The sequence below is a fragment of the Rhinopithecus bieti genome, unplaced genomic scaffold (genome assembly GCF_001698545.2).
Source record: "Rhinopithecus bieti isolate Rb0 unplaced genomic scaffold, ASM169854v2 scaffold_7681, whole genome shotgun sequence".
In the NCBI taxonomy this organism is placed as follows: domain Eukaryota; kingdom Metazoa; phylum Chordata; class Mammalia; order Primates; family Cercopithecidae; genus Rhinopithecus; species Rhinopithecus bieti.
This window is the reverse complement of record NW_016806571.1, coordinates 4,286,694-4,301,078: the sequence shown is the minus strand read 5'-3', so window position 1 is coordinate 4,301,078 and position 14,385 is coordinate 4,286,694. Positions and strand designations below refer to the sequence as shown.

General features: G+C 53.2%; 1 protein-coding gene across 2 annotated transcripts in view; it reads right to left on the bottom strand.

Annotated features, from left to right (window-relative positions):
• The window catches only part of CIMIP2C (ciliary microtubule inner protein 2C), a 17,557-nt gene continuing 3,172 nt past the window's right edge, over positions 1 to 14,385 (bottom strand). For both annotated transcript variants that reach the window (XM_017876889.1, XM_017876890.1), the window contains exons 2-4: positions 3,293 to 3,566; positions 1,855 to 1,967; positions 1 to 219 (exon numbers count right to left, since the gene is read on the bottom strand). In XM_017876889.1, the coding sequence (XP_017732378.1) occupies positions 75 to 219; positions 1,855 to 1,967; positions 3,293 to 3,566 (532 nt within the window). In that variant the 3' untranslated portion in view covers positions 1 to 74. The remainder of the gene's footprint in view (positions 220 to 1,854; positions 1,968 to 3,292; positions 3,567 to 14,385) is intronic.

The following is a 14,385-nucleotide window of genomic DNA, read 5'->3' as shown; positions in this document are numbered from 1 at the left end:
TCATGGCTAAAGACTTTATTCCAAGGAAGCCAGGCTGGTCTCGACCCGGGATCTCAGGCATCAGGCACCTGGTCTCATGCTCTGAACTCAAAGTAGCAGTCTCTCCTTTTCCGCTCTCGTGGGGAGACCCTCTTCCCTGACGGGAAGGTCTGGTAGGTCTTCAGGCTCTCAGGGGCTAGTCTCAAAAGGTGCCACTTCTTCTTCGGGCACAGAGGAGGCCTAGGGGTGAGGATGGGACTGGTGTTATGCAGTGTGCCAGGGAAGGAGGGTGATGCATGCCCACCCACAGCCCCATGTGCCAACTCTCCAGCTGATGCTGGCCTGCTGGCTGCTCGTCAGCTTAACACCTGATAAGTCCCTCTGGACTTGGGGTGGGAATAACCTGTATTTACATAGTGGCATGGTAGTGAAGAGTGAGGGCACAGATGTCAGACAGACCTGGGATGGACTCTGGTCCTAACTCCTGCTAGAAATGTGCATATTTAAGAATGGCTCAGTGGTGGTATCCCCCTCTTAGCGTTGACTTGAGGAATGAATGCAGTAATGCATGTAAAGCTCTGGACAAGGAGTAATCACACAACAAATGTTCTAAGAAATGATGATGGTGCTGATGGAGGGGATTCCAGGAGGGAGGGGCTTGCCCCAGGCCCGTCACTGACCCTCTTCTCCCAACCACCTGGTTGGCCTGGCAGTGCAAGTGGCCAGGCAACTTGAAGAAGGAACAGAGTTGAGGTGTCCCGCTCTCCCAACAGTGATGGGGGTGGGGGCAGATCCTGGCCAGAGCTGTCTCAAGAGGATAGCTGTCCACAGGAGAGTCCCACTCTACTCCAGGGATGGACTGGCTCAGAGCCATCCCAAGATTGGAGAGAACCCCCTGAGTCCTGGAGATGCTGCTTCCTTTCCAAGCTCTGCCTCCAACCATCCAGGCCATGCAGCACAAGTTCCCTAGGTGATAAATGAACCTTGGGTTCCCTTTTTTTGTAAAATGATCCTATCTTGCAGAAAGGAACTTTTGGATGCAGTGAAGCCCATTTCTATAAAAACCATTAAACTTATGAAAACAGATGCTGCTTTATCAGTAAGGATGATGGTGAATCTTAGGACTCTGAGGGAAGCAGGGAGTGGTCGGTATGGAGCTAAATCCCAAGCTCTATCCACTGGCCTCGCAGGCCAGGCACCACCCACCACCCTATCCCACCCCAGGACACCTCCTGTGAGTGATACCCCTGCCTGCGCTTCAGGAAGGAGAGAGCACAGAAACCACAGTACCCAGGTCATCTTTCAGGGCAGAGTAGGCCTTCCCTGGAGAAAGGAGCTCTCCTAGATAAAAGCAGTGAGGGGCAGGAGGCAAGGAACTTTCCTATTTTGTGAGATGGACAGAAGTCCATGTTCTCTTAGGAGAACGTTTTCCAAATGTGGATGGGGCTGGGGGAGATTCCTGCTCGGTGTAGTGCCCTCTGTATCCACCAGAGGGCAGCAGCTCCTTACTGCTCTCTGCATGGGCGCCCGCGTTAGGACTAGTGTAGCTGCCAGGCTGCCTTTGAAGGCAGGGCATCAGTCCGCAGATTCAGGCCCACTGAACTTACGGAGTTTCTCCCAAATTCCCAGTGCATCTGGCCAGGAAAGCACTCTTCTTGATTCGCCCATTCAGGCTACCAGCATCCCCCCCCTGAGGCTGCCAATGCCCTGACCCCCTTGCTCCGTAACCATCACTCTCTGCACCGCACGTTTTAGGGTAAGATCCTCAACTCATTTCTCAGGCTGTGCGCTGTGCATGCCTGGCCGAGAGCAGGTGCCCCATGGGTGTGTTTGTTGACTGCGTGGATGAAGGGAGGGCAGGGACTCACAACTCACAGGACAGTGGGGAGGGGGTAGTGTTCCGGCTCCCTCCAGGGCAGCACAAAGTAGGAGACTCGAGGCACCCCGCCCGTCTTGTCTTGATAGTGCTTCCGATGCTGCTGGACTGTCTATGGTTCAATCAAGGAAGAGATGACAGGTTGTTAGTCTGCAGGACTGACCCCAGGCACCTGCATTCCATGCCTCGCTGCACCGGGGCAGAGTTGGGGGCCACCTCCCCTAATGCCCCTGGAGGAGTCCCAGAGTTGCTGGGGTCGCAACTCAATTGCCAACCAGCTGGTTGTCCTCAATGAGCCTCAACTTCTCATCTGCCTAATGGGAATAACGACACCCACCAGACCAGCTTTGCTACAGAGTGTAAATGAAACAAGGGACCAGCTCGGACAAAGTACGAAAACTCAGCCCCGCAGGCGTACGCACACCTGCTGTGCACACAGGCACCATGTCCGCCTGGCCTGTGTTTGCTCCCTTCTCTCCTTACCCCCTGTATGGGGCATGTTCTGTTGAGTGCCAAGATGGAGGGAAAGGCTTTGGCAGACCCCCTGACATGGTCGCATATGCCTCAGAGGCTGGTGGCATCGACCTCCTCCTCTCCCAAGGAAGTTGCTTCACTCATACAAGTTCTCTGCCCTGGGGCCAGGACATACCTTGTCCTTGCAATCAGGCTAGAGGGGGAAGCTTGCGAGAGAAGGTGATGGAGAGAGTAAGGTTTTGGGAACACAGGAGAGAATGAACCCGTATCCCTGCCAAGGGCATAAGGGCCAGCTCAGGCTGGTGCACCTGTGGTCTCTGGGAATGTGTCTGAACCACATCCAGGGAGGCTTTACCAGCCCAAACAGCAGGACAAGAACAACAGGGGTATGGGTAGGTCCCCGTCCTCGGGCTTACTCCCTGCAGGGCAGTCTCGCCCAGCCTGGGGCTGAGGGTGACTCAGAGCATGCCCCCAGGGGGGCTGCAGGGCATGGAGGGGGTGAACAGGCTCCCGGATATGGGTGGATAAAACACCGTGGGGCTGGACCTGGGGCAGGGGGCTCTAGCGGGGCCTTTGCTCGTGTTATTCATCTGGTGGGTGGATCTTAGACCTTCTACTCACCTAGAAAATATATGGCATTCCACAGATCCAGGAGACTCCAGGGGGAGGTAAGGGCAGGAGCATCCCTAGAGACCCCTAGCTCCACTGGCAGTGGGGGTGAGCAGGAATTGGAGATCCAGAAGCCCCAGGAGGTGGGGAGAGATCGGGGGGCAAAGTCCTAAGCCTTCCCACTCCCTTTAGCCAAACCCACCATGCTCCCTGCTGGCTCAGGGGCTCTGAGAAAGGAAATCAAGATACTGTGGCAGGTACGAGGTCTCCCTCAGTCCCTGGCCATCACTTCCTTCCCGTGGTGGGGGCAGGTGGGTAGGAGGGGAGGCCACAGGGCAGCCCCGCACAGCTTACCTGGTAGAAGTTCATGAGCTCTGTGGATCGGTGGCTGTCCAGGTTGAAGCGAGTGTAGCTGGGCTTGTGCAGCCAGCGGTCCCGGGAGCTCGCGCGCTCCATCAGCAGGAGGTTGGGGTTGGTGGAGAAGATGGTGGGGAAGTGGCCGCCTTGGCTGAAGGGAGTGTGGCTCTTCTCCATGGCTGTGTTTCGGTGGTCCTGGAAGTACTTGAGGGTGGTGGTGCCGTAGGGAGCGCCAAAGGAGAAGGCCACAGTGGGGACGTGGCCTTGGTACCTGCCGATCACAGAGGAGGTAGTGGAGCCACAGATCAATGAAGGGCCCCAGGTCTGTTCCAAGAGAGGCCCTTAAAAGTGGAGGGTGCAGTGGCTCATGTCTGTAATCCCAGCATGTTGGGAAGCTGAGGCAGGAAGAACACTTGAGCCCAGGAGTTCTGAGACCAGCCTGGGCAACACAGTGAGACTCTGTCTCTACAAAAAAACAACATAATAATTTTAAAAAAAAAAGAAGAAGAAGGGTAGAGTCGGGGGAGCCCGGTGGCCATCTTTGGCCCTGAGAGGCTTCCCAGGGTGCACTGACCTGCTCAGGTCTTTGGGGAAGGCCAAGTCCAAGGGACTCGGGGCCTCTCCCTCCCCACAGAGGTCTTTCCTAGATGCTCCTCTCTCCAGACCAGGAGCTTACACAGCGGCCAGAACACCAGATACACCCTGGTCAATGCTGTAGGCAAATCACTGTCCCTCCAGGGGCCCGCATTTACTCAGGTGATGGCCTGAAGATGCAAAGGCCTCCTCTGGCTCCCCCATTCTGCGGTTGTCTCATGAAAGAGTAGGGGGAGTATGAGAAATGAGTGGGGGCCCAGTCAGCGAAAGGCGACGGGTGGGAGATGTGGTGTAGCAAGGTCTAGGTTCAGCATGCTGCAGCCTTGCTCCCGGCACAGCAGCCTCCCAACGCGCTACTCAGGCAGCCTGGAGACCTGACCAAGGTTCTGGAGCTCTGAGAGCCTACAAGGAGTCTTCCACCTCTGCCACCAAGGAGGTTCCATGAGAGGGACAGGAGATGGGCGAGCGGAGGCCTTGGTGACACAGACACTCTAGAGATCCTTGGTTAAATGAGACTCGCTCCAAGAGCTAAAGACTTGTTTTGACAAAGCAAGGGAGAGTCAACAACACCCAGAGAGTACGGGCGCCAGACTCGCGGCCAATGCGGAAGCTTGCCGAGCAGCACGGCCCTGTGCCCCCTTGCACGCCTCACTCTCCAGGGTCTGACTTCTGCTCCATGAGGCCCTTGAAATCGCTCTTCCCAAGGCCGCCTGTGCTCTTGCTGCTGCAGGTCGGTGGACACGCTGTGTCTTGCTGGGCCTTCCGGTAGCACAGGGCGTCGCCCACCTCTCCCTTCCTGAAACACTGCTCTTGGTTTGGATGACACCTTTGCTCCTTTCTGTTGCTTTCACCGATATCTCTGACCACACCTTCATGAGCCTTCTCCTCTTCCCGCCTCTTAAGCACTGGTGAACCTCCGGGGTCTGTCTTGGGTGATGGCAGCCATGCCATGGCCATAGCCACCTCCTGTATGCAGATGACCCCAGTCCACAGCTCCAACCTGGGAGTTCTCTCCAAGCCTTAGGCTGCTATGTACAATTGCACACCAGACATCTCCCTTGGATGTCTCCCAGGCTTGATCTCCCACCCCCACCTTCCCTGACAGTCTGGTCCCATCTCTGTGAAAAGTAACTCCTAGCTGTCTAAGTCAGAAACTGACACATCCACCTCACCCACATCTAGTCAGTCACCAAGTCCTGTAGCTCCATCTGAGCCTACTGAGCCCAGCCATGTGCCCTTGTACCTGGCCTGTGGTCGTAACAACCTCACTGTTCTAACTGCACCAGACCCCTGCCCCTGCAATCCCTTCTCCACCAGACTGAACTTTAGTTCAGAGTCAGATCCTTGGCATGGCATTCGAGGCCATCTGTGATCTGACCCTGGCCCATCTCTCCAACCTCATCAGCTCCCCTACACCCCAGTCCTGCAGAATCATTGCAGCCGTCTAGATGTAACTCCGTCCCCCCACTCTCGCCTTTTCTGGGGTCTTTCCCTGTGCCTTGGGCCTCGGTCTCACCAACAGAATGGACGCTGCCTGGAATTAGATAGCAATGCATGGTTTCCTTCTTTTTGTCTTCAGGAAAAAGGCAAGGAAGTGAAGCTGAGTGACTGCTGACAGGCCTGCCCACTGTAGGGAAGGTCACACAAAGTGAGTCCTTCCCTGGCTCCTGGTCCCACTGCCCTCAACAGCTCTGCCTTCCTGGGGTCTCACAGCGTCGGGCATTGGCTGGGCCAGAGCTGCGATGAGGCTGCAGAGGGGAGAGGCTCCACCCCAGCTGCACAGGCCCCCTCCAGCCTCACTACTCACATCCCTGGATGCCACAGAGGCGCTGCCCTTGACACCGTGACCCTGGCTGTCCTGACTCTTCTCCACCCACCTCAGTGCCCTTCCTCCTCAGCCCCCTGAGTTCCCCACGGAGGCCAGGTCTCCTCTGGAACTGGGAAGACGGAGGAATTGGTGGGTGCCTTGCGTCTCTCCAGTGAGGCTGGGTGGTCACCTTGGCCACTCCAGGAGACACAGTCCTCCTCTCAGCCTGGGCGCCACTCCTGGGTCTGGAGCTCCTGCTCTGGCTTCACCCAAGGCCTCACTGTCCCATCTGTCTCTCCCCATCTCTCTCAGCCTCCGCCCTTCTTCCATCATCTTTAATGTCCCCCTCCCTCTCGGCCTCTTCCCCTCTGCCTGTAAGCGGGCTTGAGCCGTGGTTCCTAGATTGTAGATTTCTGCAGTGAGGGCTGGTGCCCGTTTATAGGCAGAGGCGAAGCAGCCAAGAGAGGAGACGTTAAAGATGGTGAAGAGGAAGGTGGGATTGCAGATTCCCTCCTTCTGGAGCTCAGTAAGGAATACGCTGCACCTTCTGCCTAATTTCTCAACTCTCACCCTTTCCTTGACCTCCCTCAGTCTGCCTTCAGACCCATCACTGAAACGTGAACCTCTACATCTAAATTAAGGTCATGTTAGATCCTGCTGTTGCCAAATCCAATGTCCTTGGCTCACACTGTCCCGCTGCAACATTGGCACCGATGAAGAAACTTCTTTGGGAAAAAACCTAACCTGAGATGTGCAAGCAAGTTCCTGAGAGTACTTTGTGCTGTAGGTGAAGCTGAATCAAGATATAGATTCAATAAATTAAGATGTCAAAGACAAGCGATGGGGAGATGCAGTCTCCTCTATCCTGAGGGCTCCTCCCACGTGGAGGGGAGGTTCCTCCCACACGGGAACCATCTCCCAGCCCCACATGCTCTTGGGCACTGGAGGTGGAGGAACGCCTCGGTGGTGAGTCACTGGGAAACACTGGGCAGCCTGTGACCCGCCCCTCCCCTCCCTCCTCCTCCTCCTCGGAAGCAAGGAAGCCCGCTCCGCCCCTCTGAGCCTTAGGTTTTAGATGGACAGGCACTGCCCATGGGGAGGAGGCTGGCCTCAGCGCAGTCCCGCCTGTCTCATTCTAAGGCTGTGTTCACCCCATTCTCTAACAGCCACGTTCCTCTTTCATCTTCTTTCTCAAGTGGTTCGGAACTTAGGGAATGGAAGAGATGCTGGTCACCAGGTGCTGCCAACCCCAGCAAAAAGAAGAAGCGATAGAATGAAAGGCAAAGGAGGATAGCCACAGCATTCCACAGGGAAAAGAACGCAAGCCAATAATACCACACCAGCCAGGCGGTCACGGGGGTACAAAGCCACCCTTTCCTAGCACGAAAGGGTTCAGCGACCAAAGCACTCACAAGCTCTTCTTGAAAGTCGTGTTCAGTGACAAAATCCTGCCAACCAAGAGATGATTCAAAAGAAAAAGAAAAAACCCAACTCGGTAATGTAGAACCTCTGTTAGAATGAGTGGTGGTGAGCTTCAAATCTATTTAAGTGCAGAACCAGGAATAGCAACTAGGTGAATGCTGGTTACAGAACAGAATGTAAATGTTATAAAACCTGTCAAAGTAAAACTAATTTAAGCAACCAAAATTAGGGGGTGGGTGGAGGGGAGATGGGGGTGCACTTACTAAGAATCTCTTTAAATCGGAGTCAACCCATGGCATCTAAAATTGAAACACGTCGTTAGGAAAAAGTACAACATAATGGCTGTAGCCCTTTGGTGGTTTTTCTCCTCTCTCTGTTTCCTGTAGAGGGATCTTTTTGTACTAATATCCCTTGTGATGAATTAACGCTTATCTCAAATCCACCTATTCTTCCATTTTGCTGCAGTTTCTTTCTCTTCAGTTAAGTTATATTAAGATTCAATTTCGTGCATTTCATTTTAAAATAGCAAATATGGTATGATTATATTTTTATAAAGTTGCTTTTGTCTGTTTTTATATCCATCCATCCATCCATCAATCCATTCACTCCTCCATCTAGTCCTTTATCTGAATATATGCATAAGGTCTACAGCCATACCACACTGAACGTGCCCAATCTCATCTGAATATATACATAAAGAGAAACTCTGAATAAAATTCACCAAATGTTAATCCTAGATAATTCAGGGTGTTTGGATTTGGGGTGATTTGTTGCTTTCTTCTTTGTACACACATCATTTTTTAAAAACAGAATCAGATGGCACACAACATTAAATTATCAGGAACCTGCTGTGTGCTGGCAACACACTAAGTGCTGGGAACACAAAGACCCATGGTGCCCAGCCTGCCTTCCCCGAGCCCAGTCCTTCCACAAGCCCAGTCCTTCCCCTAGCCCAGTCCTTTCCCGAGCCCAGTCCTTACTCGGTGTTTACTGACTCATGGGGTGCACGTGTCAGGGGCCATGCTGAGCTGGCCTGGGTTCAACCAGCTCCAACCCAAGTGGGACCGCGGTCAAGGCTCTAGTGCTATCAACCACAAGGAGGGAAGGCCATTCCCAGGGTGGGTACTGGAGGAGCTCCATGATGAGTTTCCACTGGGGTGAGGCTTTGAGGAGAGCCCCGGAGCAGGGGGAGCCCCTGAGTCTGGCTCCTTTCCCAGGCGATGGTGTTGCCCCAGGGTTCTCTTCTCTTTTCAGGGACCCATTCCTTCTGGGAGATCTTGTCTACGTTAGACTTCCAATGTGTCCCGTATGTCAATGACAGTCAGATCTGGGTCTCCAGCCCCTACCATTCTGGCAATGGATCCACATGTCTGGCTGCCCACACAAGGCCGGGCCACCACGCCACAGACCCAGCGCCACTGAAACTGCTCTTCCTCCAGTATACCCCTGCCCCCTCCAACCTCCACCTAAGCCAGAAACTGGGGCTCGATGGCCCTGTGTCCTCTCTTCTCCGTCACCCTCCACATCTGACCTCTCTCTAAGTCCTGCTTAGGCCTCTCCTTAGCCACTGGCCTGCGGCCCTCTTCCGTCCCACTGCTACAAGCCTCCCTCATTGCTTGCCTGGACAATCTCCAGTCTCCTCCCTGGTCTCCTAGACCAAGCATCACCCCCTCCAGCCTGCTGTCCACACAACACCAGAGCCATCCTTCCTCTCCTCCATCACTTCCCTGTAGGTGCCCTGGGCCCCAGCAGCCTTACTTCCAGTCTCCGGGGCCTCACGTACTCTTCAGGCCTCTGGGCCTTTGCACGGAGTTCCTCTCCCTGGGATGCATTTTCCCTCTTGCCCACCTGGGGATCTGCCACCCACTCCAAAGGATCCAGTGCCCTCTGCTGCCTCTCCTGACTGCATACCCTGTACCTAGCACTTGCCTCGCTGGGAGGACTGTCATCCTTAGGTCCACACTCAGACCCGAATAAACTTGTCCCTTCTGCTAATCCATGTTCTCCTTTATCCTCAGCACCTGGCACATGACAAGTGCTCAACAAATGTTCACTGGAGGAGGCAGAATTCCAGAAACTCTGGGGGCACCATGCCCTGGAGTCCTGATTTAAGAGGAGCGTGGCTCTGATCAGCAGAGCACATGTTGGCATGAAGCATCCCGCCCACAGGGGCGTTGGGCTCCTCTGAAGAAAGGAGCCATAGAAAAATGATGTGTTCTCGTGATTCTTCTCTTCGCCCCCAAGCTCTCTGCCATACTCCTCCTCTGCTCCCTGCTTCTCCACCTTCTCTGAATGCCAAGATATTTGCATCCCAATAGAATAGAAGCCCTCTCCTCCGCAATCCTCCTGAGTTCTGCCTGGATTCTGTTCAGGGCTTGCTGCTCAGACAGGTGTGTGTGTGTGCACACACACTTGCATACATGTGCAGGTTCACATTCTTTAGCACTCAGTGGGCACATCTTGGCAAGCTAGGTCTGTGTCCCTTGTATGCACCTGCATTTGTGTTCCTTTGAGCTCCACAGTGGAGCCTTCTGCCATCCTGTTTGTGTTTATCTGTGGCAGGCCAAGGTAGGGAGGAACAGAGAGGAATGGCAAGTTTTATAACAGGGCATCGAGTGGTCCCAATGGCAGCATCTGCTGTGTTGGCTGGTGCCACCACACCTCCCCTTCAACCCCTTCATCTGCCCCCATCCACCGCCCTGTCCCTCCATCCATCTGTATACCACGTAAGCCAGGAGACTGTGCCAAGCCGGGCCCCTGGGCAATGGTCACATGTGGATTCTAAGGCCCACTGTGGGTTACTGTGTGAAAAGGAGCAGTCCCTTCCCTGCCTCTTAATAGCACTGCTTGGCCCCACAGCCAACATTAAAACTAATTACCACGAGCCATCGGGGATCCCATGATCAGCCTTATTAACTGATTAACCAGCGACTATTTGGCATGTCCCCATTCCACAATGCATCCTCTCCTCCACAACACCACCTACTGAGGACAGTTCTGATCAGATCCTTCCTAAGGGCAAAATCCTTCAAGGGCTCCCCATTGCCTGTGACACCAAGCACAAGCAGGGCCAGGTGTCAGTCCCTGCGTGCCTGGGCCTCTGTAAGAAGTCTTTCCAGTTGCATCATCCACTGTCAGATCACAGCTTTCCCACTCCAGCCGAAGAGGCCATTTGCTGCTTTGAAAGAACACCCTTCTGGCACCTCCACACCATCTTTTTTCTCAAGCCACATCCTTCATCCAGAAGGCTCTGCTCTCCTCGCTTCCCACATTGTGATCTTACCCATCCTTCGAGGTCCATCGTGAATGCCCTCTTTCCCATGGAGCCTCCATGACCCAGCCCATAGACCCTGCCTGTCCACTCCATGGAGCTGTCTTTGCCCTTTGCACCTCTCCTATGTCTCAGTTCATAATATTTTTCTTTCTTTTTTTTTGAGACTGAGTCTCACTCTGTCACCCAGGCTGGATGCAGTGGCACGATCCTCACTGCAACCTCCATCTCCCAGGTTCAAGCAATTCTCCTGCCTCAGACTCCCAAGTAGCCTGGATTACAGGTGCCCACCACCATGCTCAGCTAATTTTTGCATTTTTAGTAGAGATAGGATTTTGCCACGTTGGCTAAGCTGGTCTTGAACTCCTGACCTCAGGTAATCCACCCTGCCTTGGCCTCCCAAAGTGCTGGGATTATAGGCATGAGCCACCGCACCTGACTTCAGTTCACATACTTTCATATCACAATAATCTGAGCCACTAGAATATTCTTTCTGTATGAATTATAGGCTCTCTGGGGAGGGAGGGTTCTGTTGTACTCATACTGGCATGCTTGGCATTCCCTGCACCCAGTGGATGCTCTGTAAATATCTGTTGAATGGAATTGACAAATGGTGGCACATTTTAAATGGTTGGTCTTTCTTCTGGAGAGAAGGGGGATCCCTGTTGCAAAGCCCAAGTCTCCAGGAGTCCCTGATCACCTGTTCTTAGGAGGTTCCCCATTTCCTCCAGGTTGAGAGGCACCAGTTACCTATGAAATGTCCTTGAACAGCTCAAAGTTGAATTCCAGGAAAGAGATAGGGGCTGGCCTTGGGGCAGAGGTCTTGGGAAGGGGGTGGGGAATGATGTGGCTTATGAATCCTCCAGAAGAGAAGATATTGCAGCAGAGAAAGGCAGGTGAGTGGCCAGAGGCCCCCTAAGTGTGTGAGGCCCTCTGAGACCAGGCTGCCTCCTGGGGGGATAGACAGGGAAGCTCCCTGTGGGGACAGGGCCCAGAGGGAGAATAATTGAGGGGCTGTAGAATTTACTTTCTGCTTCTGTATTTTGGGCTTGAATCTGGGACAATGATCTATTCTCTCAGCTGGAGATGAGAACTGAACAAAGAAAGTAGCACCTGCTGTGCCTTCAGTCAGACCTCTCAGCCTGGGGGCGGGGGTGTGCCAAGGAGAATGGCACAGGCTCCACACAAGGAGGCCCCTTCTTTCAAATGCTTGAAAACAGGACCACACCTACCAGTTTGTCAACAGTGGTCTGCATTGCAAGGGGCCATAGAAATTCTCAGACAAGCGTTCTTGTCCCTGGTTACATCTTAGAATTGCCTGGGAGGATTAAAAACTCTTGCAGCCCTAGCCCAGCCCAACCAATGACATCAGAATCTCCAGATGGGGCCTGAGCACAGGTCATAGTTAAAGCTCCCCAGGAGATTCTGATACTAACGAATGGGCAAAAGGGGTCCCCTACCTCTCCCTGGCCTTTGTTTCATACCCCAAGATGCACTGGCCTGTTTGGAGGGCTGCACCTCCGGTGCCAGGGCCTGGGTGTAAGTGGAAGGGGTTTTGGAAATGCAAATGCTTTGGGAACCCTCTCTTCCCAAGCCTGGCCTGACCTCTCTCCCTGAAGGGTAAGGCCCCAGGCCCCAGGAAGCTGGCAGGGTATATTACTCTGTTCCCACACTGCTATAAAGAACTGCCCCAAACTGGGTAATTTATAAAGAAAAGAGGTTTGATTGACTAATAGTTCCGCAGGGCTGGGGAAGCCTCAGGAAACTTACAGTCACGGCAGAAAGGGAAGCAAACATGTCCTTGTTCACATGGCAGCAGGAGAGCAAAATGGGTGCCCAACAAATGGGGAGCCCCGTATAAAACCATCCGATCTTGTGAGAAAATAACTCTCATGAGAACAGGATGGGGGAACTCCTCCCATGATTCAATTATCTCCACCTGGTCCCTCCTGTGACGCGGGGATTGTGGAAACTACAATTCAAGATGAGATTTGGGTGGGGACACAGCCAAACCGTATCACAGGGGCAGGCAGTAGTGGGCTGCAGGCAGTAGTGGGCTACAGGCAGTAGTGGGCTACAGGCAGTAGTGGGCTAAAGGCAGTAGTGGGCTAAAGGCAGTAGTGGGCTACAGGCAGTGCCTACTGGCTTCAAGGGAATCAACTTCTAAATTTTCAGGAATTTGTTGTCTGTTAATAAACAAGCCAGTATTAAATATCAAATTACATTAAATTAGAATTAAATGTGTTATATTAGGCCAGGCATGGTGGCTCCTATAATCCCAGCACTTTGGGAGGCTGAAGCAGGCAAATGACTTGAGCCCAAGAGTTCGAGACCAGCCTGGACAGCCCTGTCTCTACAAAAAATACAAAAAGTAGCCAGGCAAGGTGGTGCACACCTGTGGTCCCAGCTGCTCAGGAGGCTGAGGTGGGAGGATCACTTGAGCCCAGGAGGTTAAAGCTATAGTGAGCTGTGATCATGCCACTGCACTCAAGCCTGGGTGACAGAGTAAGGCTCTGTCTCAGAGGAAAGGAAAACACACTAAAACCAAACGAGATAAATAGTCAAAACTCCTCACTTCCTAATTATTTTACCACGTTACTATCATCTGTGTTTGAGGTTGTCATGTCCACCGTATCTGTGGGGTGGAAATATTATATAATGCTGCACAGCTGTGCATTCATCCCTCCCCAACTCTGCAATTAAGGACACTATGTTGATAGTTTGAAATCAGCTTTGGTGAGAGTATTTATACCACAGATATGGATGAATGTTACAAATCAAAGCAGTTTTGCTCCAGAGAACTGGTTGTTAAACATTTGCCAGCACACCACTGTGTGTGTTTGCTGTACAGGGATTCTAGGGATGGGGACACAACCACCTTTGTGAGACCACTCTCCTGACAATTGAGTGGAACACACTGATTTTAGGATCACAGGCCCCTGAGGTCTCCAAGGTCCAGCTCAGTGACAGGTGCGGGCACAACAGCCACCCCAGGCAGACAGAGGACCTGGGAGGTAAATCCTCCTGCCCTCACTCTTGGTGACAGCCACTGGGCAGGAGCTGTGGGCATGGGGCACAGGGGCAGTCTGGGCATGAATGAATGCATGGCGCAGGCCAGGGGTCTGCACTGAGAGCCGGGTGAGGTGTGGCCGGAAACAGGATGAGTGGATGCCACCCAGATACGACCTGCAAGCAGGAAGCTTGGATCCTCACTGAGGTCAATCTCATCCCTTCAAACCCCTTCAAATCTCAGGGACTCTGACCCGAGAGCTCCTGCCCACTGCCGGAATAGCACCCAGTCCAGGCGCAGGCAGGCACTGCCTGTGGCAAAGTGCCTAGGAGCTGTGTCCCCAGGAACGGCAAGGGACCAAACGGAGGGCCTTGGCCGGCGAGGCCGAAGACCAGCTTTGTTATTGTCTCGTGTTTCCCGGGGTTCCTGGAACCAGGTCTTGAACACAGTAGAGATCTCACGAATGATAACAGCTAACACTGACCAAGTGCCAGTCTTTAGGCATGTTAACTAACTGAAACCTCTTCAAGCTGCACACCATGATCATCCTCATTGAACAGACAAGGTAGGTGAGGCAGAGGGGTAAATAACCTGCCCAGGATAAGGAAGTGATGGAGCCAGGATTTGTACCAGGCAGGCTGGCTCCAGAGTCCATCTCTTACTGTCAACCCCATTCCCTCCCTGCTAAATGAGGGAGGCAGGTGAAATGCCACATGAGAGTTGGGGAGATATTGGGGTGAGTTGGGGGTGTTGAAGTCACAAAGACGAGGCTCAGCAACTTGCTGAATGACTTGGGCAAGCTGCTTATTCCTTATCTGGGTTATTGTGATGATTTTAAAAAAGAAGAAGTGAGCTGAGATTGTGCCACTGCACTCCAGCCTGGGCGACAGAGCGAGACTCTGTCTCAAAAAAAGAAAGAGGGAAAGAAAGAAGGAAGGAAGGAAGGAAGGAAGGAAGGAAGGAAGGAAGGAAGGAAGGAAGGAAGG